Source organism: Myxine glutinosa, chromosome 2 (genome assembly GCF_964187855.1).
Source record: "Myxine glutinosa chromosome 2, kmMyxGlut1.1, whole genome shotgun sequence".
NCBI lineage: Eukaryota > Metazoa > Chordata > Myxini > Myxiniformes > Myxinidae > Myxine > Myxine glutinosa.
The window spans coordinates 17,090,562-17,117,183 of NC_136262.1; the positions used below are offsets into that span (position 1 = coordinate 17,090,562).

General features: G+C 45.3%; 1 protein-coding gene across 1 annotated transcript; it reads left to right on the forward strand.

The window, feature by feature from the left end:
• The first annotated feature begins 3,959 nt into the window (after positions 1-3,959).
• Positions 3,960-16,446, forward strand: LOC144890755 (olfactory receptor 8H3-like). The gene is made up of 2 exons (XM_078772564.1): positions 3,960-4,799; positions 16,342-16,446. Exons 1-2 carry the CDS (start codon positions 3,960-3,962, stop codon positions 16,444-16,446), a joined length of 945 nt encoding a protein of 314 aa, XP_078628690.1.
• Positions 16,447-26,622: the final 10,176 nt, after the last annotated feature.

A 26,622-nucleotide genomic window follows, 5' to 3' on the forward strand; every position in this document is an offset into this window, starting at 1 on the left:
AAGCTTTATTAGACATTTATAAAAAACGCCTACTTGAGGTTGTTTCTGCCAAAGGGGGCAATACCACCTATTAGAGCCAAGGGTGTGCTTACTTTTTCCCAATGCGAAATTTGCATTTATGTTTATTTAAATTATACAATGGACTACAAAATGTAAATGTTTCATGATATTTGTTATATTATATCACCTTTTTCGATCAATATTGTTGAAATGAAGATCAAATAGCTGTATGTTGAAATATGTTGAAAAAGTCAAAACTTTACATGGGGTCTACTTACTTTTTCACGAGACTGTAGGTGTTGGTGTCAAACTTAAAGGTGTCAAACACGGACCCATTATCACGTATTTCAAGCTCTAATGCTTGTGCTGAAAATCAAAATGGGCACATGCGGGATATAAGAGATGGTGGAATAGCTCATAGTTATAAATGTTTTGGTCAACGAAAACATCACGGCTGATTATAGTTACAGGATGTATAGCATGGTGATCTCCGGCATCAATAAAGCAAGCATCACATGAGTTCAGGATTGTATTGTGACTAATCAGAGTTTCTTTTGATCAGTTCAATTCAAAAAACGTACATGAGTGTTGGTTGTGTTGAATTTTTGAAAGCTTAGTGTGACATCGGTCACATGACAAATTACATTTAATCAAATACCATTGGGAGTCAGAGGTTGTTTTAAGATGTGATATAACTTCAGTCGACACGAATCTGATTTTTTTTAAAATTATTATTATTATTATTATTTTTTTTTTTTTTGTATACAAGATCGAGGCTCGTGAAAGAGCGAACATTAATCACACAGTATTCGTCATTTCAATAAAATTTAGACGAACTTTGCAATAGGGCAAAAGTTTAAATGGCAAAGATTTGAATGTCGATTATTAAAAAATTTAAAATCCCACATTCCTCAGATAATGGCATAATTACAAATGTTAAAATTTAATAGGATTTGTGATATGCAAGGAATTCAGCAAGATTAATACTTGAAGAAGAAGAATAACAATCACTCCTCGGGAATTGTGTCCAACTTTTGTCCAAGACAAGATTAAGCGAGAAAGAAGGAAGTAGGACGAGGCCAGCCAGGGTCGTGTTCCATTAACAATTGACTTGCTATTGCTTGGTACCGATTTCAAATGCAGCCGTTCCATATCAACCATTTTGCAAACCACTTGCCCAGCCATTCAGCAAACAGAGCAAGCGATTAAGAGAGGTGTTTCATTATGTTAGCAAAAATGACAGCCATATTTGTATTCAAAACAATACTACAGCCAATGAAATGTTCAGAAGCATACCACTGTTATGAACAGTATACTCGTAGTCTTATTAGTCCCCTACCGGTGTACACCGGAGGGGACTATAGGTTTGCACGCCGTCCGTCAGTCTGTCCATCTGTCAGTCCGTCATGCAAAGAACAGCTTTCCGGACTTTTTTATCTAAACTCTGAATGCTAATGATTTCAAACTTGGTACATGGTTTCCTCATGATAAGTTACAGATCAAGTTCGAACTTCACGACGTTTCGATCATTTTTGACAAAGTTATGGCACTTTGAACTTTGGTAATTTCCCCAACAGTTTTCCGGACTATAATTTGGAGTGCGGCAAGACAAAGCTGTTGATATTCCTTGTTTTAACTCCAATTTACATTCTGTTTCCACTTTTAGTGAGAAGTAGGAGTCTGTGCAATCATTCATAAACTTTATTTGGTGCAAATCGGATAGTTTTAGCCGAGTTACCTCAGACCATGAGTTGGTAATCATATAATTCACACACAGTGCAATACGTGCAGGCTGCTCCACGGAGCGACCTTGCGGGTTTATTTTAACTTCAATTTACATTCTGTTTCCACTTTTAGTGAGAAGTTGGGGTCTGTGCAACCATTCATAAACTTTATTTGGTGCAAATCTGATAATTTTTAGCCGAGTTACCTCAGACCGTGAGTTGGTAATTATATAATTCGCACATAGTGCAATACGTGCAGGCTGCTCCACGGAGCGACCTTGCGGGTTTATTTTAACTTCAACTTACATTCTGTTTCCACTTTTAGTGAGAAGTTGGGGTCTGTGCAACCATTCATAAACTTTATTTGGTGCAAATCGGATAATTTTTAGCCGAGTTACCTCAGACCGTGAGTTGGTAATTATATAATTCGCACATAGTGCAATACGTGCAGGCTGCTCCACGGAGCGACCTTGCGGGTTTATTTTAACTCCAATTTACATTCTGTTTCCACTTTTAGTGAGAAGTAGGGGTCTGTGCAACCATTCATAAACTTTATTTGGTGCAAATCGGATAATATTTAGCCGAGTTACCTCAGACCGTGAGTTGGTAATTATATAATCCACACAGTGCAATGCATGCAGGCTGCTCCACGAAGAGACCTTGCGGGCTTATTAGTCCCCTACCGGTGTTTTCCGGACGACAGACTGCCGGTAGGGGACATGCATTGCAGCGCAATACTCAGAATGCTTGTTGAAACGTGAATTTCATATTTTTATTGCTCCGTATACTTTCTATCCGAATGATTTGAGATCTACAAACGTGCAGAACCCCTCCGTCCCCTCCCCAAAACGCACACTGACTGGTCCATAGATAAACTTGGCAGGGAGGATTTTCCTTTTGACTCCCTATTTCTTTCCCCTTCTTTATTTTCCTCGTCCCAGTACTCTCTGTAACCACTGCAAAAAAAAAAGCTGGAAAAACACGTGCAGTTTCTCATTTTTGCAATATACATGCAAGGTTATTTAAAAACAAAAGTTAAGATCTGTTCTGAAATACCCCGATATTTCAATGATGTCAGATTTACTTGATGTATTTCTCAAACATAAATAATCCAGAGTCTAGACTGAAGGAGAATCGGTATTCTAACATGAATGATCCTGTATCAGGTTACGTTGTTATGTTTCCCCTTTGTTATATCAGGTCTCTCCTTCACCAATTGAGACATCTGTGCTCTCATTTGGAAATGCAACCACAAAATAATCGAGGCATCTATACTATAAGAGAGCCGTGTGTGTGTGTGTGTGTGTGTGTGTGTGTGTGGGGGGGGGGGGGGGGGGGGTCGATTTCTTGTTTGCGTATGATTGTTTAAATATATATATATTTGAAAAAAAGGTCGATTTCTGGGGGATTAAATATATATCACTCTATAGTGCCTAGGTTTATTTTTTTTTATAGTGCCTAGGCCTTTTTCATTAATGAAAGTTATATACAAGTACACGTACGCATAAATAAATACAAAACAATTACAAGACATTTGAACACAAATGAATCAAACAATTCAGATTCAACCAAACAATTCCGCAAGCGGTCAAAGTTGGTGGTACCTGTAAGTCTTCTTCCTGAACGTCATCAAACTTAACTCAGAAACGTAATCTATGGCACATTCAGCAGCATATATTCAACGAAAAGGTAAAATGATTTGACATTTGTGATGGATTCTGATATGGATGCAATTGCTTTTCCATTATATTTGCCCTCATTTCAAATATGTTAATGTTAATGTTTCTTTTTCACCTGAGCAACGCCTGCTACTCCAGCAATAAACGCTTTACTTGGGGTACAAATACAACTTTGTGTGGGGGTATCATAGGCAATGTGGCCGCGGCCTCAGGCAGGGGTGTGAGGGCCGGGGAAGGGGCGTAAATTATCTATGTAAATGTCTACCGTGTAGCGCCATCTGGTGTTGGTGGCAGAGGGTATTACAATTTTTTAAATCTGGGTAACACTGAGGTTAAAACACTTCACACCGGTACATTTTTCCTCCATCCCTTCCTCCCTCCCCTCCCCGCAAAATGGAGGGGCCTGTCAAAGCCACCACCACCCCCTCCCCCCTCCCCAAAACATGTCTTTCCCCTCCCCCTTTCACTCTGACCACTCCCTTACTCTCTCCTCCACAACCTGTGCCCCCCACTTGCCCCCAGCTTGGTATTCAACTCGTCGTTGATAAATTGAACTATGGAGGAGAGCGATCGAGATTCTTCAAGTGGATTTCAAAATAATTTGAATGAGACCGATCCGTACATGTACCCCACGTTCATCACCCTGGACGCCTCTTCGTTCCCCCATGAGGGACCCTGGAGGGTGATCATCCACTCCTTGATACCTCTGGCTCTGTTCGCTGTGATGTTAAACCTGGGGGTGTTCGGAGCCTGCATGGTGCGGCGTTTTGATAAACCCATGGTGTTTTACATCGCACTTTGTGTCATCGCAGATGCACTCTGGATATTCGTGACCCTGGCCACCTTTGTACGTGGACTCTTGGCTGGAAAAAGACGAGTGTCCTTTACTGAATGTCTCCTTCATATGTATTGTATTGATGTTCTGTCTGCATCTCAACTACTGATCCAGTGGGTAATGGACATGGACCGATACTGCGCCATTTTCTCGCCATTTTCCTATGCAGTTTGGACAACGAAGAGAAAAGGAATGTGGTGCCTCGTAGGTTTCGGTGCCATCAGTATTGCAATTTTAATTAAAATGCTAAACGGAATTTTTGCATCACGTTTGTACTTTTGCAAACACCAACTTATCATTTCAGAAGGTTTTTGCTTGCTGGGATTCCTACTTAAAATTTCTTGTCGAGAAAACATGTTTGCAAACATGTATGTTCTCATTCTTGCATACTCTGTGTACATTTTGTCAACCACCACCATCATTTTTACCTCCTGGAGAATCATCCTCGTGTGTAGAAAATCCAGTTCAAGCACATTCAGTAACAAGGCCCTGCACACGTGCTTTACACAGATCATGGTGTTTGTTGTGAAGGTGGGTTCAAGAATGGCGTTTGTGATATCGGTGAGATTAAGAGATCATAGTATTTCATTCAGATTAATCCTCTACATTATCTGCATGTTTGCATCACCCATTGCGGATCCCCTCATATATGGGTTGAGGACAAAAGAAATCCGAGAGCCTTTCACTTCGAGAGTCGAGAGCCTCTTCTATCTGAAGTGGAAGAAAATGTATTTTTCATTTCTGGATGTCAGAAAAATAAAAGTGCCACACTTTGAGAATATAAAGTTTATACGTTAGTTCTGTGATGATGAAGCCGAGCAAAGCTTACCGTCCGTGGAACACCAACCAATAACAAAAACATACACGTTGCGAGATTTTGTTATTACATCAAATCCTCGGTTATAAACCAATAAAATCAATTATAATTGTATGGAGACCTAGAGCAATGCAACTGCATCACCAATGTGCCTCCGCGTAGTCCCTGCCCATTACAACGGGCAGATGCCCTCATTGACTGTCCTAAAAATAAACAAGAAAGAGCAATCGGGGAATGCAGACCCTCGCCAGGACATGTTTGTGGTTTGTGTGGTGTTTATTAGCTGATGAGTTTCTGTGGTTTATTGATGACATGGATTTATGTTCAATCCAATATGGCTGCCGAACCACGTGACCAATGACGTGGTTAGTTTAATTCCCCCAGACAATGTTTGTGTAGATCATGCACAATAAATTTCAAACAGATTGGATAAAGCTTTCTACTTGTCTAATTATGACGTCATAATGAATACACCAATGACATAATCAGGAATGTGTGTTGTTCGTTATGAGGAGTACTTGACAATGCGCCACGTTTCAAATTTTCCCATGGAGCAGTTTCGGAAATAAAGAGGTGCAAAGTTTTTCGGTTTTTCCAAGATGGCGCCCATACCACGTGACCTATGACGTCATAACTATCATAAACAAATTATACAGGAGGAGGCGCTCTTGTGGTGAAAATTTCTTGGCAATCGAACCAACGTTTACAGAGAAAAGCATGCTCATTCTGTGGGGACTAACAGACAGATGCAAAATCACTCAAAGAGCAACAATTGGCAAAAGAGAAAAAAGTAGAATGGCACTCAGTAAAGCATCCTTTTGGCCTCAAAAATAAATAGTGGTTGAATTCAGTGACCTGATTTGCAAACAGTCTTAAAATTTTAAGTTAATTGGATGGAAATTGACTTTTAGAAATTTTAAGTTGTTGTTGACCTTTGGCCTGTGTTGACCTTTTGGCCAATGTTGACCTCAAAAATAGCTGGTGGTTGATTTCAGTCAGCTGACAAGAAAATCATATTCAAATTTCAGGTAGATTGGATGAAAATTGAGGATTTTAGAAATTTGAAATCTTTTTTTTTTTTTTTGTATACAAGATCGAGGCTCGTGAAAGAGCAAACATTAATCACACAAAAAGTCAAACCGACACATAAAACACAAAATAAGGGGAGCGGTAGAGAAGATGGGGAAGGACACAAACGCAACATTTGAGAGCAGGGACATTGAGAGAAATGTGGGAGGGAGAGGGCTTTGGGGGAGGTGGGAGAGGTATAAAACATATGGACACTGCAAGAACTTCCAGGAAAGAAGTTGGAATTTCAAAAAAGTGGATTTGGGGTGAAATTAGCGGGGGTAGAAAAGATCAAGGTTTTGGATGTTGGAAGATGGTGGTGAACAGCTGTTTTAAAGACCTGGAGGGAGGAGTGGGATTGAAAAGAGTGACGGAGTTTGTTCCAGAGGCGGGAGAAAAGAGGAATGAAGGAGTGAAGGTGAGCAGAGAGCCGAGATTTTGGCAGTTTAACCATAAGAGGGGTGCAGGCAGATCTTGTGTGACCAGTAGGAATATTTGGGGGACAGACCCCAGAGAGAGCTGGGGGAGCAAGGCCAGAGAGGAGTCGGTAGAAGACGGAAAGACCACCAACCTGCCTACGGTGAGTAAGTGAAAGGCCCTCGGAAATAGCTCCATCACAGGAGATTCCAATGATTCTGAACGCCTTGGTTTCAACAGCTTGAAGACGAGCTAGGTGTGAGGCAGGAGCACCAGCCCAGAGGGGAGAGCAGTATTCCATTGAGCTGCGCATGAAAGCCTTGTATGTGGTGAGGAGCTCGGGTGTGCCAAGGAAGGACTTCACACGACAGAGGATGCCCAGTCGGCGACTGGCTTTGGAGGCCAGATTTGAAATGTAGTTTTCCCAGGAAAGATCATGGCAGATAGTGAGACCCAAAAGCTTGAGTGACACAACTTATTGGAGAGGATTATTCAGAAAGTGGATGGGAGGGTTGTCCAGTCGGTCTTTTCGGAGAGACATCGTAAGAGTGTGAGATTTGTCAGGATTGAAAGACATGTTCCACTTGTTTGACCAGTCTGTGATTTTGTCCAGGTCTGCAGAGAGTGAGGAGGCTGCAGACTGCCGATCTGAGGGATGAGGAATGGAGCGACAGAGAGTGGAGTCATCAGCAAAGAGATAAAGAGGATTTTCAAGAGAGTCAGCGAGATCAGTGATGAAGACCAGAAAAAGCACACGGTCCAGAACTCGGCCATGGGGAACTCCAGCCTGAACAGGAAGAGGAGATGAGAGAAACCCATTCAGGGCCACACGTTGACTACGACTAGAGAGGAAGTCCACCAGCCATGAGTGGAGATTTCCATGGATACCAAAGGAGGAGTTTGGTGAGCAGAGCGGGATGCCAGACCGTATCGAAGGCACGTGATATGTCAAAGGAGACAGCACTAATTTCCTGTTTGGCATTGAGGACCTCCATCCATTGTTGAGACAGCAGAAGCAGCATGTCCAGAGTAGATTGACCTGGTCTGAAACCAAATTGATGATCAGAGATCAAGCCATTGGAGAAGAGGAAATATTTCATATCTGAAGCAGTGATGGATTCCATGACTTTGATGATAAATTGGGAGAAGGTTGATTGGTCTGTGGTTGCTAGTATCTGTTTTTGCACATTTTTTGTGCAAAGCGGTGATGTTGGCTGATTTCCAAGCAGATGGCAGATGACCTTGAGCAAAAGAGGGTGAAGAGAACAGAGAGAGGGAGCGAAAGAGCGGAAGAATAGGATTTTAGGACCCGTGGGCTGATGCCATCAGGTCCAGTTGCAGAATCAGAGCCGAGGGTTGACAGAAACTTTTCCACCTTGTCAGGAGGAAAGGACACAGAGTCCAAGAGCAGCTGGGTACGACTGGGTATGGTGGGTACAGAAAGGGATGGGTTTGGGACACAAGATTTAGAGGCAAACACAGAGTTGAGGCATTCAGCTTTTTCACATGCGGAGTCAGCTGTGTAGCCATTTGAGGTAAGGGAGAGGATGGAGGGGGAACAAACACCAGAAACAGATTTGACCAGACGCCACCAGGATTTGGACGAGGGAGACAGATAAGAGAGTTCGGTCTTGAGAACGGTGAGATATTGTTTCCTGGCTCTACTGAGGGTGGACACACACTTGTTTCGGGCTTTGTGAAAGGAAATGAGATTTCCTTCCATTTGGATTTGCTTTCCAGGAGACGAAGGCAAGTTGTTTCTGGGCAACAGTCTCACCACAAGATTCCGTGTACCATGGATGGGAGGAAGGGTATGACAACTGAAGACGAGATGGGATAAATCTGTGCATGAGAGAGAGCAATTTACTTTGGAAGAATTCCCAGGATGAGTTGATGTCAGAGGTGGTAGAGATGGGAGACCAGTCCAGATGATTGATGGCTGCTTGAAGACCATGCCAGTTGGCCTGAGTGAAATGCCAGACTCGTCGACGCTGAGGAGGCACTCTGAGAATGGTCAGAGGGATGTCCACTTTAACAAGCACATGATCAGATGAGCCGATTGGAGCAGAAGAAGAGCAGCAGACATTTGCAGGGAAGTTAGTCATCACCAAGTCCAGAAGAGAAGATGCTCCGTTGACTGAGACCCGGGTCGGGATATTGACAGATTGTGTCAGTCCCAGTGAGTCGCAGAAGTCCTTTGCTGAGGAGCCATGGCTGGTGAGAGAGGTACCCACACCCAGCCAATTGGCATGGTGACAATTGAAATCACCACATATGAGGAAGAGAGAGTTGTGATGAGTCGATAGAAGTTGGTCCATATTATCAGACAGCGAGATGTAGATGGAGTCATCACTGTTTTTGTGGACGGTACAACACACATATGAACAAAAGGTGGAAGCAAAGGGGAAGCCGTAGCCAGAGGTATTTCTGGGCGTAAGGTGGAGAGAGAGCAGTGCAGGACGAGTGAGGAAGAGAGTTTTTGATGAAGATAGCAACCCCACATCCAGGACGAGGCTCAGGTCTATCATACCGGAGGAGGGAGTAACCAGGGAGAGATATTAAGGAATCAGTGACATCATGAAGGAGGAAAGTTTCGGTTAAGCAGATCACGTCTGGTTTGTCAGAAGCAACCTGTATGGAGAGATCAGTCAAGTTTGAGCGAAGGCCTCGGATGTTTGAGGTCCATACCGTTAATGAAGAGGAAGGGGGAGCATCGGATACAGAACAGGGGGGGGAGGGGTAGGGTAAGATGTGGAAGAGGAGGAAGAGGTGGGGAGAGCTGTTGACAGTGTGTCAGAGATTTCAGAATAGTTAGGAGAAAGGGAACGACGGGGCGGACAAAAGGTTTGATGGTGATTGGGTGAGGCACAGTGAGGTGTTATTTGAGGAGGGGGAAGAGTGAGGCAGAAGGTTGGTGGTGATGGAGGTGAGACTTGGAAGGGGGAAGAAGCGGGGAGGATGCTTTGAAGAGGAGGGGTGAGAGGGGGGAAATGGAGAAGAAATAAGGGTGGGGAGATTTGAAGGGGAGGGGCCAGGGGGGAGTTTATGAGGGGAGCGGTTAGGGGGGAGTTTAGGAGGGAAGGGACAAGGGGGGGATTTGAAAAGGATGGGAGATGGGGAGATTTGGAGGGGAGGGGTGAGGGGGGGAGTCTAGGAGGGAAGGGGCAAGGGGGGAGACTTGAAAGGGATGGGTGATGGGGAAGATTTGGAGGTGAGGGGCAAAGGGGAAGATTTGAAAGGGATGGGTGATGGGGAAGATTTGGAGGGGAGGGGCAAGGGGGAAGATTTGAAAGAGATGGGTGATGGGGAAGATTTGGAGGGGAGGAGCAAGGGGGGGGGGAGATTTGGAGGGGAGTAGTGATGGGGAAGTTTTGGAGGGGAGGGGTGAGATTGGATTTTAGAAAGTGTTGTGCGATTAATGGGAAACGAACATTTATTGCAAAATAAGTTTCTTGTGACCTTCGAGTCAAAAATACATTTAAGGATGCTGGAGGGGGGGGGGGGGGGGTGGGTGGAGTGCAGGTGAGTTTAGGGAATGTCGGAAAGAGTAACTGTAAGAGATGGGATTTTTTTTTGGAATGAATAGATTTGTTGAGCAAGTCGAAAGCACCCTTTTAAAGAAGAAGAACAAAAAGGTGTTATAATATACGACAGAATGCAGTACTTCAGGGGAAAGTTTAAGCATTTTAAAATTAAACAGTGAAAACTATCTGGGGAAATGGGAGTGAAACAAGTGGTCGAAGAACGAACGAACGAATAAGAACAACGAATAAATGAATAAGAACAACGAATAAGAACAGAGAAGGAAATGTTTTCTTGGTTTGTTTTTTTTGAGTTGAGATTTTAAACAAGGACCTTGTTTGAAATTCCAACTTCTTTCCTGGAAGTCCTGGCAGTGTCCATATGTTTTATACCTCTCCCACCCCCCTTCCCATGCCTCCCCCCCAAAGCCCTCTCCCTCCCACAGATCTCTCGATGTCTCCATGTCTCTCGGTCCCTGCTCTCAAATGTTGTGTTTGTGTCCTTCCCCCTCTCTCCCCATCTTGTCTACCGCTCCCGATGTTATATGTTTTATGTGTCGGTTTGTCTTTCTGTGTGATTAATGTTCGCTCTTTCACGAGCCCCGATCTTGTATACAAAAAAAAAAAAAAAAAAGGAAGTATGGGGTGAAAAGACTCGGAAAAACTGAGAGAACGAAAGTAATTGGAGCACAATCAACGGACCGCTGAGAGAAAAATAAAGCCTCAAGGTAGGACATGGTACAAGGCCTCAAAAGACGCACAACGAATTAACTGACGATTTTTTATACAGGTATGAAAGATTAACACCGAGAATCTTCCTAGGGACACACTATCGGTACACACACCGAAAGATAAATACAGTTTCGACAAAAACACAATTGTGAACAATTACTTAACTTCGAAAGCGTGAGAGGGTGGACAGCTTCTAAAAACCATGCCCTCGCCGACAAAGATCTCGCGAGATCTCAACCTTTGGCCTATGTTGACCTTTTGAGCTCAAAAATATATAGGCTTTTGTCGGACCACGAACTCTACCATTTGGAGAAGTTTCGTGAAGATCAGTTTAAAATTGTGACCTGTAGGCAAGTATAAGTGAGTGGACAGACAAACACACAAACCAAAGTGATAAACACACTTGTAAAAAATTTTCTTTTTCCCAAGTAACAAGAAAAAGGAAGACGTCATGCAAAGCACAATACTTGCAAAATCCGCACCCCCCCCCCCCCCCACCCCAAAGTTTTCCATTGATACAGCAAATTGTCCATTTCATCAAGATTAAAATTGACGATCTTGATCAAAGCTCAGGTCAACAGGATGAAAAGTGCCGATTTTTCAGATGAAAAATTGTGATTTTAGAAGATTGACCTTGAGTTGACCTTTGACCTTTTGACCTCAAAAATAGTTGGTTTCCCGATTCATTGAGGCACTATACAAATGCCGTTCAATTTTCAAGGCAATTGGACAAAAATTGATGGGTTTTCAGATGAAAATTCATGATTTTGGAAGTTCGACCTTAAGTTGACCTTTGACCTTTTGACCTCAAAATAGTATGGTCCCAATTTAGTGACTCAATATACAAACGTTATTCAATTTTCAAGTCTATCTGATTTAAAACGGCGATTTTAGAAATTTGACCCCCAGGTGACCTTTGACCTCAAAATAAATAGGCTTCTCAAATGGAACAACCTATACAACTTCGTGAAGTTTCGTGATGATTGGTTTGGAATTGTGACCTGCAGGACAGTCACAAACAAACAAACAAACAGATAAACAGACAGATGAAAAATCGGTCAGAGACTGAGGACTTGCCGGAATGTACTTTTTTATCAGCCATTTTGGACAAATATGGCGGGCGAACCACGTGACCGATGACGTCATCATTATTTGTTTTCTAAACTAATTTATTCCTAGATTATGCTCAAGAAATTTCATCTTGATCGGATGAAGTTTTGTACTTGTCAAATTATGACATCATAATGGAGGCACCTATGACATCATCAATAACATATTTTATTCCCCATGGAGAGTTCTTTACAATGAGCCATGTCTCAATTTTTTCTACTAGCAACAGTACCCGCCCTATGGGCGGGGCTTCAATTGGAAAGCCCAAATGAAAAGGTAAAATATCAGAAATTGAAGGCTTTTTTATTTTAAACGATTCATATAAACATCCGTTGAATCATATCACACGCAAATCATCAAAATCTAAACAGTACATGGCTAAACAGTACATGGACGATCACGTACCATATACGTCTCGCGTCTCGCTCGCTCTCATGTTGTCCGGATCATGATCCTTCCGCAGATTCACCGACGGAAACCTTGTTACGACTTTTACTTCCTCTCGACAGTCAAGTTCGCTCATCTTTTCGGGGCACCAGCACGAGCCGAGAACGGCCCGTGCAGGGGCTGATCCGAGGATCTCACCAAACCATCCGATCGGTAGTAGTGACGGGCGGTGTGTACAAAGGGCAGGGACGTAATCAACGCGAGCTGATGACTCGCGCTTACTGGGAATTCCTCGTTCGTGGGACACTGTCTCAAGCCCCAGTCCCCATCACGGATGTAGCTCAGCGGTTTACCCGAGCCTGACAGCGAAGGGCAAGATACACGCTGGCCCGTCCAGTGTAGCGCGCGTGCGGCCCCGGACATCGAAGGGCATTCAACGTTCATTAAACATTAAGCGTTCATTAAACATTAAACGTTCATTAAAGGATTACGAAACGAAAAACATTACGAAATTACGTTCACACCGTCACGTCAAACACTACCGTGAACACATACATCGTCACAATGAGAACATCGTCATAATGAACATTATGCGAACGCGAATGTTGTGCGGGAGTCCAAACCTGAGAATGCTGGAGACCATAGCTGAAATTGGGAAAACTAAATAGCCTATTTTACTCCCTTGGGTCCCAGGATTACCCACCCAAAATATCTTTGCGATCGGTTCAGCAGTTTTTACGGTACCTTCAAACAGACAGACGGACATTTGGTGAAATATCATAAGATTCAGCACTTTCGGAGATATAGAGGTGCAAAGTTCTTCCGTTTTTACAAGATGGTGGCCGAACCACGTGACCGATGACGTCATCATTATTTTTTTTTCTCCACTAGTTTATGCCGACATGGCGCTCAAGAAATTGCATCTTGATTGGATGAAGTTTTGTACTTGTCAAATTATCAAATTATGACGTCATAATGGAGGCCTTGGGCCGAGAGAGTTTAAAATTGGGCACAGTCTATTCCAGGGAAAGAAAAATATGTCTGTAAAGTTTGGTGATTCTACGTTCAACGGTGTAGACGTAGTGCTGTGCATAGACAGACAGACAAACCAACCGATCAACATACTTGCCGGAATCTTTTCCGGCAAGTAACAAACCAACTGGTCAACATACTTGCCGGAATCTTTTCCGCCAAGTAACAAACAGACAGACAGACAAACAGACAGAACCACAAACGCAACTGACCAATATACTTGAAAAATCTTCGACTTTGCAAGTAATACATGTTACGTTTATAGGGGGTAGGCAGTGATTACTTTAGTACAGGTAGAATGTGTAAGTAATATGTGAAGGGGATTTCATTGACCCCTCACACGGATGGAGCCAGATTGTGTCACCCTGTGCCCTATTTGACTGGAGTCAGATTTGTGGCTCTGGTTATGTTTAAAACAACATTGCATTGATTTTACCTCACCTCATCAACTATGTACTATTTCTCTCTGCGAGACAGCAATCCGTTATTGGTTGAAGGAATGAACACAGAAGCATGTTGACAGTTATTTCGACCTCGGGCAAAGTATTGTTATGTCTGGGGGTAAAGCAATATCTAGAGCCAGATAGATCGGTGTAGGTCGGTATCCGACTGTCGTGATAGGGAATCTACCTGTAATAAGTTCTGTGTGTTTAGGCGGTTTGTCGGTTAAGAAGTATACCTGGGGACATACCATGATGTTCGATTGTTAGATAGAGTAGGGATTTAAAGGTAACGCGCCTGTGTGTCAAACCTGGTCCTCAAATCTTTGTCCCTTATGGCAATGCACACCAACATAGACACTTAGTTAGGCCCTTTAGTGCACGCATTAATTAAATTCCCTTCCCTGACAAGACTTTGGAAGGGGGAAGGCGGGAGGCCAGTTCAGGGCACCACCGCATGGACCGCAGCCAGCTGCACCTCCGCTAGGCCTCGGGTAGCTACGTGCTATGACCACGCTACACGCTACATGCTATGACCACGCTACACGCTACGTGCTATGACCATGCTACACGCTACGTGCTATGACCACGCTACATGCTATGGCCAGGCTCCAGGCCTGTGGAGGGCACTGATTGGGTGGCGTGCCGCGGCGGACGTCACCGCAGCAAGGTTATAAGAGGGCGCGCTGAACTCTATGCGCGGTCCTAGCCCGAGTTCGCTGGCTTGCTTCTGAGAGTTCTCTTGAGTTGAGTGGAGTTCGCTTGCTTCTTGCACGTTCCTTTGTCTCTCTGGCACATCCAACTCTTGGGAGAGCTGACTGGGACTTGGCAGACCGATCGTGTGTGGAGATCGACCTCGTGTGGAGCGAGGCCTTGTGGTGCTTGGAGCGAGGTCTGGTAGTGCTCGGAGGTGGACGGAGAGGGCCGCGTGGGACGTGGACGATACACTGCAAGACGACGGACGAGATAAGGCTGCACCCACACCCCACATTCACAAGTACACGACGTGTTCTTTTCGGTAATTCATTCCCTCGTCTGTATCTGAAGTGAGTTGTGGGGACGTCCCAATTTAGGATTATCATTTATTTACCGTCACGTTTTATTGTATCGGGTCCGTAATAAACGTGTTTCTTTTGTACATTTTACCCCGGATTCCCGTTTGAGTTAATTCCCTGCAGGAGCCAAGCTGCCGTCGGTTCACCAGAAGGTAAGCGCTTTTACCGCAGCTTTCCACTTTCCTTCTTCCTCCCACGTTTCATAGTTAAATCCGTGTTCGGTCGTCGCCTCCAAGTGAAGCCGTTTTTGGTCCATCCGCGAGCCCTGGTATTAACCTGAGGGTCCGCGCGACAGTATATTAACGCCAGTGTGACTTGGTGCCTTCCTAAGATATGAGAGTCGTGGGGACTCAGCAATCTTCCTTGCATGCAAGCCTTATCTTGAATAAATTATCGTGTACATTGTCCGGAGTTCTAAAAGTGCTTTCCTAGGTAATGGGTAAAGGTAAAATCCACAACATATGCTCCGAATGCCGTGTAGACATCTTGATGTTAATAAGTCGGCTCCGGGTGTTCGGAATAAATGTTACGTGTGGCCATACGGAGTGTGGCTCTTGTGTTAATTTTCGAGGGATTATGGGTAAATTAATTCCGTGTCCTTACCTCTGTAGTTTATTCGTTTGTTCCCTATGACACCGCACTAGACGCATAGCCAAGCCACGCAATCCACACCATAATTAAGCTCACTAATTAAAATACCACCGGAAACCATGCATCAAGCACTGCCGCTGATTACCCTGACTTGGTGAGAGGACACAGGACGGACAGGCCGAGAGCCACGCCCCGAAGAGCAGTGATTGGTTGGGGTTTTGATTGATGGGAAGGACTGGCAAGAAGCGACTTGCTGATTGGCGAAGCACTCCAGATGACGTGAGAGCCTGTGTGATAAAAGAATGCTTTGGCAGACATTTTCTCTCCCTGGCTTCCATCTCGTTCTTGACACCATTTTGGTCTCGCTCCCTCTTGTGCTTTCTCGTATTGGATGCCACAGCTGATGATTGTGTGCCGACATCGTCTTGCCCCTTCTGATTTGGACACCATCGTGACCTGCCATGTATGTTCCGAGATCTTGCTGGTGGTCGTGAAGAGGCAGAGCTGCGGACCAAAGGCTGCAGTTTCACGCGCGAGGAAGACGAAGATGGGCATGGCTGGAGGAACGAGCTGCATGCCTGCTCCTGGTCCATGCGAACTAGCGCGTTTTTCTCGCAAAGACGCCAAGGCCTCAGACGATCTTGGACCAATCCTGACGAGATTTTGGAGACGCTCATAGTTAAGTGCACACAGACGCATATTTCTTTGCAGTTATTTTTCCTTTTCGTCTGTATTTGGGTCTGTTTGTGGGGACGTCCCAATTTAGGATTTTAATTTTAATCATCGTGCATTTTCTTTGTTATTGGCATTTTCTTGAATAAACCTGTTTATTTGTGTACATTTTAATTTGCCCCTATGCATATCCTCCGCTATAATTTTGACTGAACGCCTCAGAGTATTAAGCTCGTTTTGGTCATCTGTGTTACCCTGCAGAGTTTACCGAGGGTAGTCACACGACAGAAAGAAACCGGAGTGCAAATTGCGTATTCCCTTTCAGTGAGCATCATCACCTTCATGCAGTGCCTGGAGATGGAATAGGAAAGGAGCGGTGTACAATACATCGAAATAAAAACAAGAAAAGGTCAAAGTGAAACATTGTTCAACTTCATCTTTGTGATGAAATTGTGTCTAAGTGGAACCCAGGTGCTATGCTGCCTCTGACCACTGAGAGGCTGCCATAAGAACTCGGACGGACAGTGCTCCGAGCATTCCTGTGACATTTATTCTGTGTGGTGTTGTGCATACTCAGATGGTACGTATTACTAGATGATCCAGGCTTGCTTGCACTAATTGCCAATCCATCTTTACTCTGATGATTACGGTATACTGATATGATGCTTGTTGATTTCTTGCAGGTGTTGCTAGAGATCGATTCTGAATTAAACCTACTATTGGGACAATGTTGTAGATCTGATTTTTACAACAATTAATTCAGAATCTTCTCTTCATCTTGAACAAGAACAACATGGCTCATAAACTGATACAAGTTCCAATCTTTGGCGCAGACCCCCAAGCTCCGGACGCGTCGGCACAATTGCTACACTGGTTAAAGCTACTGACCAGTCACCTAGACGCGCAGTACGAACTCACCGATGCCACAAGGCTGGTGGTGCTGCACTCCAAAGTGAACCATACTGTGTACACGTCCATTTCTCAGTGCGGAACGTACGATACTGCTGTGGAAGAAATGAAACATATTTACATCAAAACTCGGAGTGTGGTCTACACCCGATATCTACTCGCGACTCGTCGACAGGAACCCACGGAGACCATCAACCAGTTCGCTCAAGACCTCCGCCAGTTAATGAAGGATTGTACTACCGAGACACGCACCCATGCACAAGTTTGTGATGATCTTGTGCGGGATTCTTTTGTTTCTGGAATTTGGTCTCCAGTCATCAGACAAAGATTACTTGAAGAGGAAGATCTGACGCTAGAAAAAGCTCTTCAGCTATCTCTCCTATACAACGAAGCACAGGAACAAGCCGACGCGTATGACCATCCATACGTCACTGCAGGATTAACCCGACCGACACGACCGGAGAGAGCTACCACCGAGCAAGCGGATGCTGCATCTTCGCCGGAATCGGAGACACCCGATGTGCTTGAGGATCTCGACCCGAGTGTGACAGCGGCCGCTGCTGTTGGACCCAACCCAGGAAGTAACGCTAAGTGCTATTTCTGCGGGAATCAGAACCATCTCAGGTCAGTTTGTCCGGCTAAGGAGGCGATGTGTCATTTGTGTTCAAAGAAAGGTCACTTTGCAAACGTTTGTCGTTCGTCTCGGGGCCGGCGAAATCGCCCGACGCTGAATGTGCTTTTCTCTCCGTTCATGAAACAATCGGTGCCTCCCGCGGCCTTGATTGGAATCGCCCCTCTCCGTGCGCCCCGAGCTGAGCGCTCGACCTTGATGAGGCTTACCGCACCGACTAAACAAGTCACGCAATCACAACGGTACGCTGCTCGACCGTCCTTGACAGGAATTCTTTCGACGCCCAGCACACTTCCGGGTTTGGCTTCCCGATCGGCGTACACTGGCCTCGAATCTCTGCGCGTGGCACGAGTGCCCTCTACCGGCAGCACGATCGACCTACGATCTACTTTGACTACACGACAGCATGCATCTCCGCACGTGGCTTGAGCGCCCCCTACCGACGACCCGACCGCCTCACGTTCAACTTTGACTATACGAAAGACATTAGCGGGCGTCGGATCCACACGCGAGGCTCGAGCGCCACCTCTCGACGACTCGACTACTGCAGGGCCACCGGGCCTGTCCAGCGCTGTTATTCCACTCATGATTGAACGAAAATTTGCGAATGCTTTAATCAACATGGGCACCACTGATAGTTATGTCGATTTACGACTTGTTCAGAAGCATGGATGGCCGATTCTTGGGACAAAACGCAGAATCCTCATGGCTTCTCAAGGGCTATGGGTCAGCACTCGGGGGGAATGTCGACTAAAGCTTGTGATTAAGGGTCAAATGTTTCCGGATGTGCATTTAATGGTCTTACCAGCATTATGTGCAGAAATTTTGCTAGGACACGATTTTCTCCGGCGACATGGGCGTTTGGAAATGGAATTTGGTGGTGCTGATACTCTTGCTGTGTGTGCTCTTTCAGGGATGGAAATTGAGCCACTGTCGCTGTTTCCCAATATGACTACTGACTGTACACCGGTTGCTGTTAAATTGCGACGCTACTCACGGGCTGACACGCAATTCATTGCTGAGGAGACTGCGCAGCTATTAAAGGAAGGTATTATAGAACCTATTCGGTCGCCTTGGCGGGCCCAAGTTTTGGTGGTACGAACCGAATCGCACCGCAAACGCATGGTAATCGACTATTCGCAGACGATTAATCGGTTTACCCAATTGGACGCCTACCCACTTCCGGGAATGGATTATTTGGTACGACAGGTGTCACAGTACTCGGTATATAGCACTCTGATCTACTTAGCGCGTATCATCAGATTCCCATCCCCGAGGCAGATCGCATCTACACTGGGTTTGAATCCGGACAGAGGTTGTACCTGTTCACCCGGCTACCTTTCGGGGTCACAAATGGGCCTTGCTTCCAAAGGGCTATGGACGACCTCATTGCTAAGGAGAATTTAACCGATGTCTTTGTTTATCTGGATAATCTCATGGTTTGCGGGTACGACAAAGCACATCATGATGCTAATCTGAAGCGCTTCCTAGAGGTTGCGCACAAGTATCGACTGACTATGAACGAGGCTAAATGTCGCTATTCTGCTCGAACGATAGATCTCCTGGGATACACCGTGACCCACGGCTCTATCGCTCCGGATAAGGAGCATCTGCGACCCTTGCTCGACATGGCCCCGCCTCACAAACATGCTTCTTTGAAGCGCGCTCTTGGGCTGTTTGCTCATTATTCTAAGTGGGTTCAAAATTTTTCCGAGAAGCTTCGTCCACTTGTGGATTGCAATGCGTTCCCCATGAGTCACGCTGCTAAGGCCGCTTTCCATGGCCTGAAGTCCGACATCGCTGGCTCCGCTGTGTCAACGATTGACGAAAACAAGTCCTTTGTTTTGGAAAGCGATGCGTCGGACCACGCGATAGCTGCTACACTCTCTCAAGGGGGGGGGGGGGGGGAGGGGGCGACCTGTGGCCTTCTTTTCAAGGACTCTCGCCTCCGCAGAACGCAGACACTCATCTGTCGAAAAGGAGGCGTATGCCATTATCGAGTCGATCAGGCGTTGGCGTCCATATTTGCTCAGTCGATGTTTTCATATCATCACAGATCAACAGAGTGTTGCCTTTATGTATGACATGCAACATGCTCAATGCATTAAGAATGAGAAAATCACTCGCTGGCGGATTGAGCTCGCCGATTTCTGTTACAAAATCAAATATCGCCCGGAGCGGGATAACCTCGTTGCCGATGCTTTATCACGGCCCGCGGTGTGTGCGAGTCTCACCTCCTTTGAGGATCTGCGCGTTCTTCATGACACATTGTGCCATCCCGGCATGACGCGTTTCACTCATTATGTGCGCAGTCATAACTTGCCCTATTCCATTGAGTATATTCATCGGCTCTGTCGCACTTGTTCCGTTTGTGCTGAACTCAAACCTCGCTTCTACAACCCTCCGATGAGTACGCTGGTTCAGGCCACTCGGCCGTGGTAGAGATTAGCAATGGACTTCAAAGGACCCCTGCCGGCTTCACCGGCTTCGAGTAATTCTCGTTATCTACTCACGATAGCTGATGAGTTCTCCAGGTTCCCTTTTGCATTCCCGTGCGGCAATATGTCTGCTGCTACGGTTATCCGGTGTCTGCAGAACTTGTTTTCTATGTTTGGGAATCCGGCCTATGTGCACACCGATCGAGGCGCGGTGTTCTTGTCCCAGGATGTGAGGAACTTCTTGCTCCAGCATAATATAGCTTCTAGCTATACTACTCTGTATAGGCCACAGGCGAATGGACAGGTGGAACTCTTTAATGGCATTATATGGAGACCCGTTACTCTGAGCCTTAAGTCCCACGGACTAGGACTGGATCGATGGGCTTGGTCGCTACCTGGGGCGTTAAGCTCGATCAGGACTTTATTCTTCACCGCTACAAATCAAACTCCCCACGACCGTATCTTTCGTTACCCGCGGCGTTCGGGCAGTACTCGTCCTTTGCCGGGCTGGCTTGCTAAGCCCGGCCCGGCCTTTCTCAAACGCGCGGTTCGCACGAGTAAATATGACCCGCTCGTCGACAAGGTGCGCATTCTTCAAGCCAATCCCGAGCACGCTCGTGTGCTGTTGCCCAATGGACGGGAGTCTACGGTCTCGGTGCGCCATCTGGCCCCATGCGGGGATATTGATGAGCCGGCTTACGGCACAGTTGATCCAACAATGGAGAATCTACCGGCTACCCCATCGCCACATGCACCTGATCCGGATGGCTTTGTGGGGCCACCGCCGTCACCCGATTTAGGCGGGTATTCCGATGTGGGGGATTCCGGCCTCGGGGATGTGGCATCCGGTGCCTATCGGACCAGCGCCGGGAAAGAAATTCGCCGCCCCGACCGCTATGGTTGGATTGACTGATATGGACCGTTGCTATCTAATTACTCTGCTGCTATGCTTCGCTAGCTTGATTTCCGCCTCGGGGTGGTGTAGTTTTAACGTGGGGGAGAATGTGATGAAATTGTGTTTAAGTGGAACCCAGGTGCTATGCTGCCTCTGACCACTGAGAGGCTCCCATAAGAACTCGGACGGACAGCGCTCCGAGCATTCCTGTGACATTTATTCTGTGTGGTGTTGTGCATACTCAGATGGTATGTATTACTAGATGATCCAGGCTTGCTTGCTCTAATTGCCAATCCATTATTACTTCTATGATTACGGGATACTGATATGATACTTGTTCATTTCTTGCAGGTGTTGCTAGAGATCGATTCTGAATTAAACATACTATTGGGACAATGTTGTAGATCTGATTTTTACAACAATCTTATCAAATTCTTCATGTCAATCAGCATCAATGGACATCCACGAAACCTCAGGGACAATGCATCTGTGTAAAAGGAAGAAGAGGAACAATAATATAAAATTGTGGGCTTTCATACACGTTGAGAAGAACATTTACAAGCACAGCATATTCTTTACCTCACAAGGTGATATTCTCAAACCCATTAATAAAAAACACTTCTTTTCATTTTGCAGCGTGACATGTTTCCTATTTGATGGCGAAGCGAGCTGCTTTCATTTAAATGAGTCAATTATTCCTTGTCACATACGCAAACTCTCCACCAATTTTCGTCTGAATCCATCCACAACGTTTTGAGATATTCTGCTATTTATCGTTTTTGGCCTAATCTCTCAATGGTAAAGAATCACTTGGAAATTCTCGGATCCGGATTCGGATCTTCATCAATATTGAATCATTTCGTCGTTGTCGCACAAACAACCTGTCCACCAAGTTTCATCTGAATGTGTCCACAACCTTTTGAGATAAGCTGTTCACTGGGGGCGTCCCAGGTGTCCACTGGGGGTGACAAACAAACAGTGGTGAAAAATAACAGCTGTCCACCTTTGGTGACAGAGGTAAAATTAACAAACTACATTTATTTCAAAATAATTACATTATTGAAAAAGAACAAGAAGAAAAAGACATAAAATGTCATAACCCCTGCCGTGGTTTTAGTAATTGTGTTGTGCGGAGTCAAAGCCTGTCAGTCGGCCATCTTTGGTCAATGACAAAACAACATCTTCTGCATATGTATACTTATGTATTGGCTTTGTGCCGAGTTTGAAGAAAATCGGTCCATGCATGTCCGAGAAATGGATGGGGACACGTTTGAGTAACAAAATGGCCACCAGTCGGCCATCGTGGATCTGATCTCGAAAAAAATGACGTGCATATGTAACCCATCATTATTTATCTGTGTGCCAAGTTTTAACTGCATCGCCAAATGCATGTCCGAAAAATGGTTGAGGACGTGTTCAACATCGGGGTTTTTTGCAACTAAAATGGCCACAAGTCTACCACCTTTGATCGCATCGCAAAACAAAATGATGTACAAATGTTTGATGCCGAGTTTGATGCAGGGTTTGATGCCCAACAAACAGCGTTTTCCTTCAGTGTGGTCACCATCGTAGTCTCTCAAAATCGTCACAAAAATAGGACTGCAAGTCCTGAAGCTCACTTGGGCCAAGAGCAACAGTCACTCAAACTACACGCACACCCTCCACAGACCACTTTAGACCCTGATATTGTTTATGCCGTGAGGAAACCTTGGTAGATCACGGGTGATGAATGTCGGGGTCCAATTTCATTGAAATCATGTGTGTCGTATTGAAGTAAAAAAATTTAAATTTAAGTTTAGCCAGAAGTTAAAATTCAACATTTGCATTTAAACACCCACACACTTTGTTTACATATTTTATGTGTGGTTATACACAATCACATATAAGGTCAAATGTACCATTGAAAATATCTAACTATTGAGTGTGAGGATGTTACAAGTTAAAATGTGGTTAAAGTGGATAATCATATGGTTGGTTGTAATGCAGTGGAGGTTATGCTGTGTTAAAATTAATTCTGTCTTGAGTATGATGTGTTGAGAACAGCCTTATCATGATGGTAAGGTTGGGGTGAAGGCCAGCTCTCTCCGCGTGGACGTGCGGAGTTGGCTTATGGTCACAACAACCTTTGTACTGGATTTAAAAATGCAAACATCTTACAGGGGAGACATTGTGTTATAATTAATATGACCTGTTTGTGTGTTCCATTTTAAATGTTAAATGACAATGTGGATTTAAGTGTGGCAGGCGCAAGTTTTATTAATTGTACAGTGGTTAAAAATGGTTTTCAAAATGAATGTATTGTTACGTCAGGGGGGAGGGGGGGGGAGGGTAGAGCAATATGTAGAGCAGCTAGATCTGAATAGGTAACATGCTTCGAGATGTCGTGATAGCTAGAACCCACTATGTACCTTTAGGTTAGTATGTGTAGGCATTTGTCGAGTTAAGATGTATACTTGTGAACCTACCAGGAGGTTCGTGTGATAAATAGAGTTAGGGATTAAAAGATAACGCCCCTGTGTCTCACCTGGTCAGCCAAACCTTTGTCTCTTTTGGCACTGCACACCCCTTAGACACTTAGTTATGATCTTTATTGGAACACTAAATAACGCCCTCCCCAGACATGACTTAGGAAGGAACCCAGGCCAGGACACCGCCGCATGGCCGCTGCCATTTGCACCTCCGACGGGCCTAACCAGATAGAGTGCCACGTGCTATGACTACACCACAGGCCTGTGATTCGGTGGAGGCCACTGATTGGGTGGCGCGCCAAGGCTGACGTCGCCACCGCGGAGTGATACAAGGGGCGGTAGGACTTTCGAAGTGTGAGTGAGTTGGCAAGCAGAGGAGTTGGCCAGCAGTGGAGTTCGGACAGGGGGAGGATTGTGAGAGTTGCTCCGTTGGCTTGAACTTGGCTCGAAGCGGCACTTGGCGTGCAGTGGACTCGCGCTCTCTTCCCCCCTTTGCCATTCTTCATCGTTCTGTGTTCGTGCTCGAGTTGAGGGTCGACCTTCTGTGGAGCTCGCTGGCCTGCGTTGGACGTGTGGTGCTGGTGCACGGACCTCGTGGGCGGCGAGTGGATCGGAGCTTGGAGCGAGGCCTGGTGGCGGGCGAGCGGGGCCGTGTTACACGGAAGACGATCAGAGACAGATAAGAACGAGCTACGCGTTCCCCCCTTACATGACGAGACGTGTTATTTTGGTATTCTTTTCCCTCATCTGTGCTTTGAGATCTGTCATGTGGGGACATCCCAATTTTGGCCATTATTTGATTATCGTCGCGTTTTATTGTATCGGGTCCGGATTAAATCTTTATTTTTGTGCATTGAATTTGGTGTCCGTGTCGAGTTAATTTAGGTTGCAGGATCGAAGCTGCGCCGGCGCGCAGAAGGTAAGCACTTCCGCAGCCTCCATTTTCCTTCTCCCTCCCATGCAACACATAGTAAAATCCGTGTTTGGGTTGTGCCTCTGAATAAGACCGTTTAGGCTATCCGCGACTCTGGTTTTAACCAGAGTTGCGCGAAAGTATGTATTGTCATACAAGTCAAGAAGCCCCTGGGTGCCGTAGAGTCTGCATTCCTCCGTCTCGTACGTGGTAGACTTTCGGCCCAGTTCGATGTAATCGAAAACATTGTACTCAATCTCATCTGCCTTTGGCCTTGAATGATGCAACCAACCGAGTGCTTGAGTGTATAGAATGGGCTCAACTGGAGAGTCAAATGAGAGAGAGTCCTGCAGAAAATACCTTTATTGGCAAAATGTAACTAGATATGTGTGATCTTCTCTCCGTGCTTGCATGAAATAAGTTTGAACTCTGTAAGATCCTACCCCATTGCCCAATTCATGTTGAGAAACCCGTTTCCCATTCACTTATTCCATCAATTCATTGGACGTAATCCAAATTTTGTGTGGATGAAAGAAGAGTCAAGTTGTAAAGATTTTTAAAATTCCAAAAATTTCCTTCAAATTCCACAAATGTCCCCTGTGTCTCACCGTGTTAAAGTGCATCGAGGCCGACAAGTTTTTCGGCCTCGATGTCACACGCGGGCGAGCTTTGGTGCGGCCGTCGCGGATCACGGGGCTGATGCTGATGCACCACACCTCGTGGATCTCGAGGCTGATGCACACCTCGTGGCCGCCGCCACGCCCAGCCCACCACCACCGTGAAAGCCACGGCTTCCGCCACACCCGCCACAAGCCTGGTGCCATTTCCACGCCAGGTTCGGCCACAAGGCAAAGAAGCGTTGCCCGCCGTGCTCGTTCGGCAAGTCGGGCCGACGCTCGATAGCGGCTTTGAGCGTCGGCCTTTCCGGCAGCCTTCTTTTTATAACGGACACCTTGTCCGGGCGCCGCTTCCTATGCGACACAGGTGCACAGGTGAGCGTTATCCCTGCCTCTACGTCCGACAAGCGAACCGCGGGCCTGAGCCCCGCGTTGCTTGCAGCCAACGGAACACCCATACACACGTTCGGGAAGCGCTGCCTCTCCCTGCGGTTCGGAGGGCAACTGATATTGCAAGAAAATCTGATAATGGATGGAATAACTGTTTAGACAAGTAAATGCATTTGGAGGAAAGTGGACTCAATGTACAGTATCAGAAATTACTTGGCATTAAATAATTTTAGACATTGATGATGTGATGATGATGATTTTAGGCATGATGTGGATGGTTTGGCTGGAACATAGAGTCATGATTTCAGTCTTCAGCGCTCTTCCTTTGGGAATAAAACCACAGCTGGACTAAAGGTCACACTCTTTGAGTGAAAGGTATAAATGGGAATGGTGGTGGACTTGAGGAGGGAGGAGAAGTAGAGAGGAATTTTTAACAGACGGACACATCAAATTACAGTGGTGGCATCACTGAAGTTTGCAAAGACAGGTTTTGGCCATAGTACATTTTGAATAAAAATACACCTTGAATGAACAGAAATCTGTGAATGTAAATCATGAATCAACACAATGAATGAAATGATAATAAAAACAATTTCACTCGGCAGGGTCGGTTCACCTTAAAGCCACATTTCACACAATTGTCTCATTGTTTTTCACTGAGTATGTGTTTGTGTTCTGTATTATTCACTAATATAACGTTTTTCAAGGTGATTTTTAATTTGAACTTTGCCGGTGCATAATGTTTGATGGATTTTGCACTTCAACAAAGGACTGGATTACTCCAACCTTCTCTCAGAATCCTGTTCGTTGGAATTTCTGGAATAAAATAAAAACTCATTCATTTGCATTGCATTCTTTTATCATTTTTATTTCAGACTAAAATTGAGAAGTTGATTTTTGGGTGATTTTTTTTTTTGTATACAAGATCGAGGCTCGTGTAAGAGCGAGCACATTAGATACACATGAGCACATAAAACACAAAAAACATAAAGGGACATATAAAACATAATGGGAGGGGGAGTCAACATGGGGAGAGAGAGAGAGAGGGAAGCACACAAGCACAACATTAGAGAACAGGGAGAAGAGGAAGGATTTAATATCAGAAGCAATGATGGATTCCATGACTTTGCTGATAATTGGGAGAAGGCTGATTGGTCTGTAGTTGCTAGGATCTGTTTTTGCACCTTTTTTGTGCAAAGCGGTGATGTTGGCTGATTTCCAAACAGATGGCAGATGACCTTGAGCAAAAGAGAGGGTGAAGAGAAAAGAGAGAGGGTGAGA

What these genes read in the sequence shown, in the direction of transcription:
- LOC144890755 (XM_078772564.1), top strand. Translation starts at nt 3,960, where the DNA reads ATGGAGGAGAGCGATCGAGATTCTTCAAGTGGATTTCAAAATAATTTG. An exon ending in GAATGGCGTTTGTGATATCG is followed by an intron (nt 4,800 to 16,341) that starts GTGAGATTAAGA and finishes GTTACCCTGCAG; the next exon opens with AGTTTACCGAGGGTAGTCAC.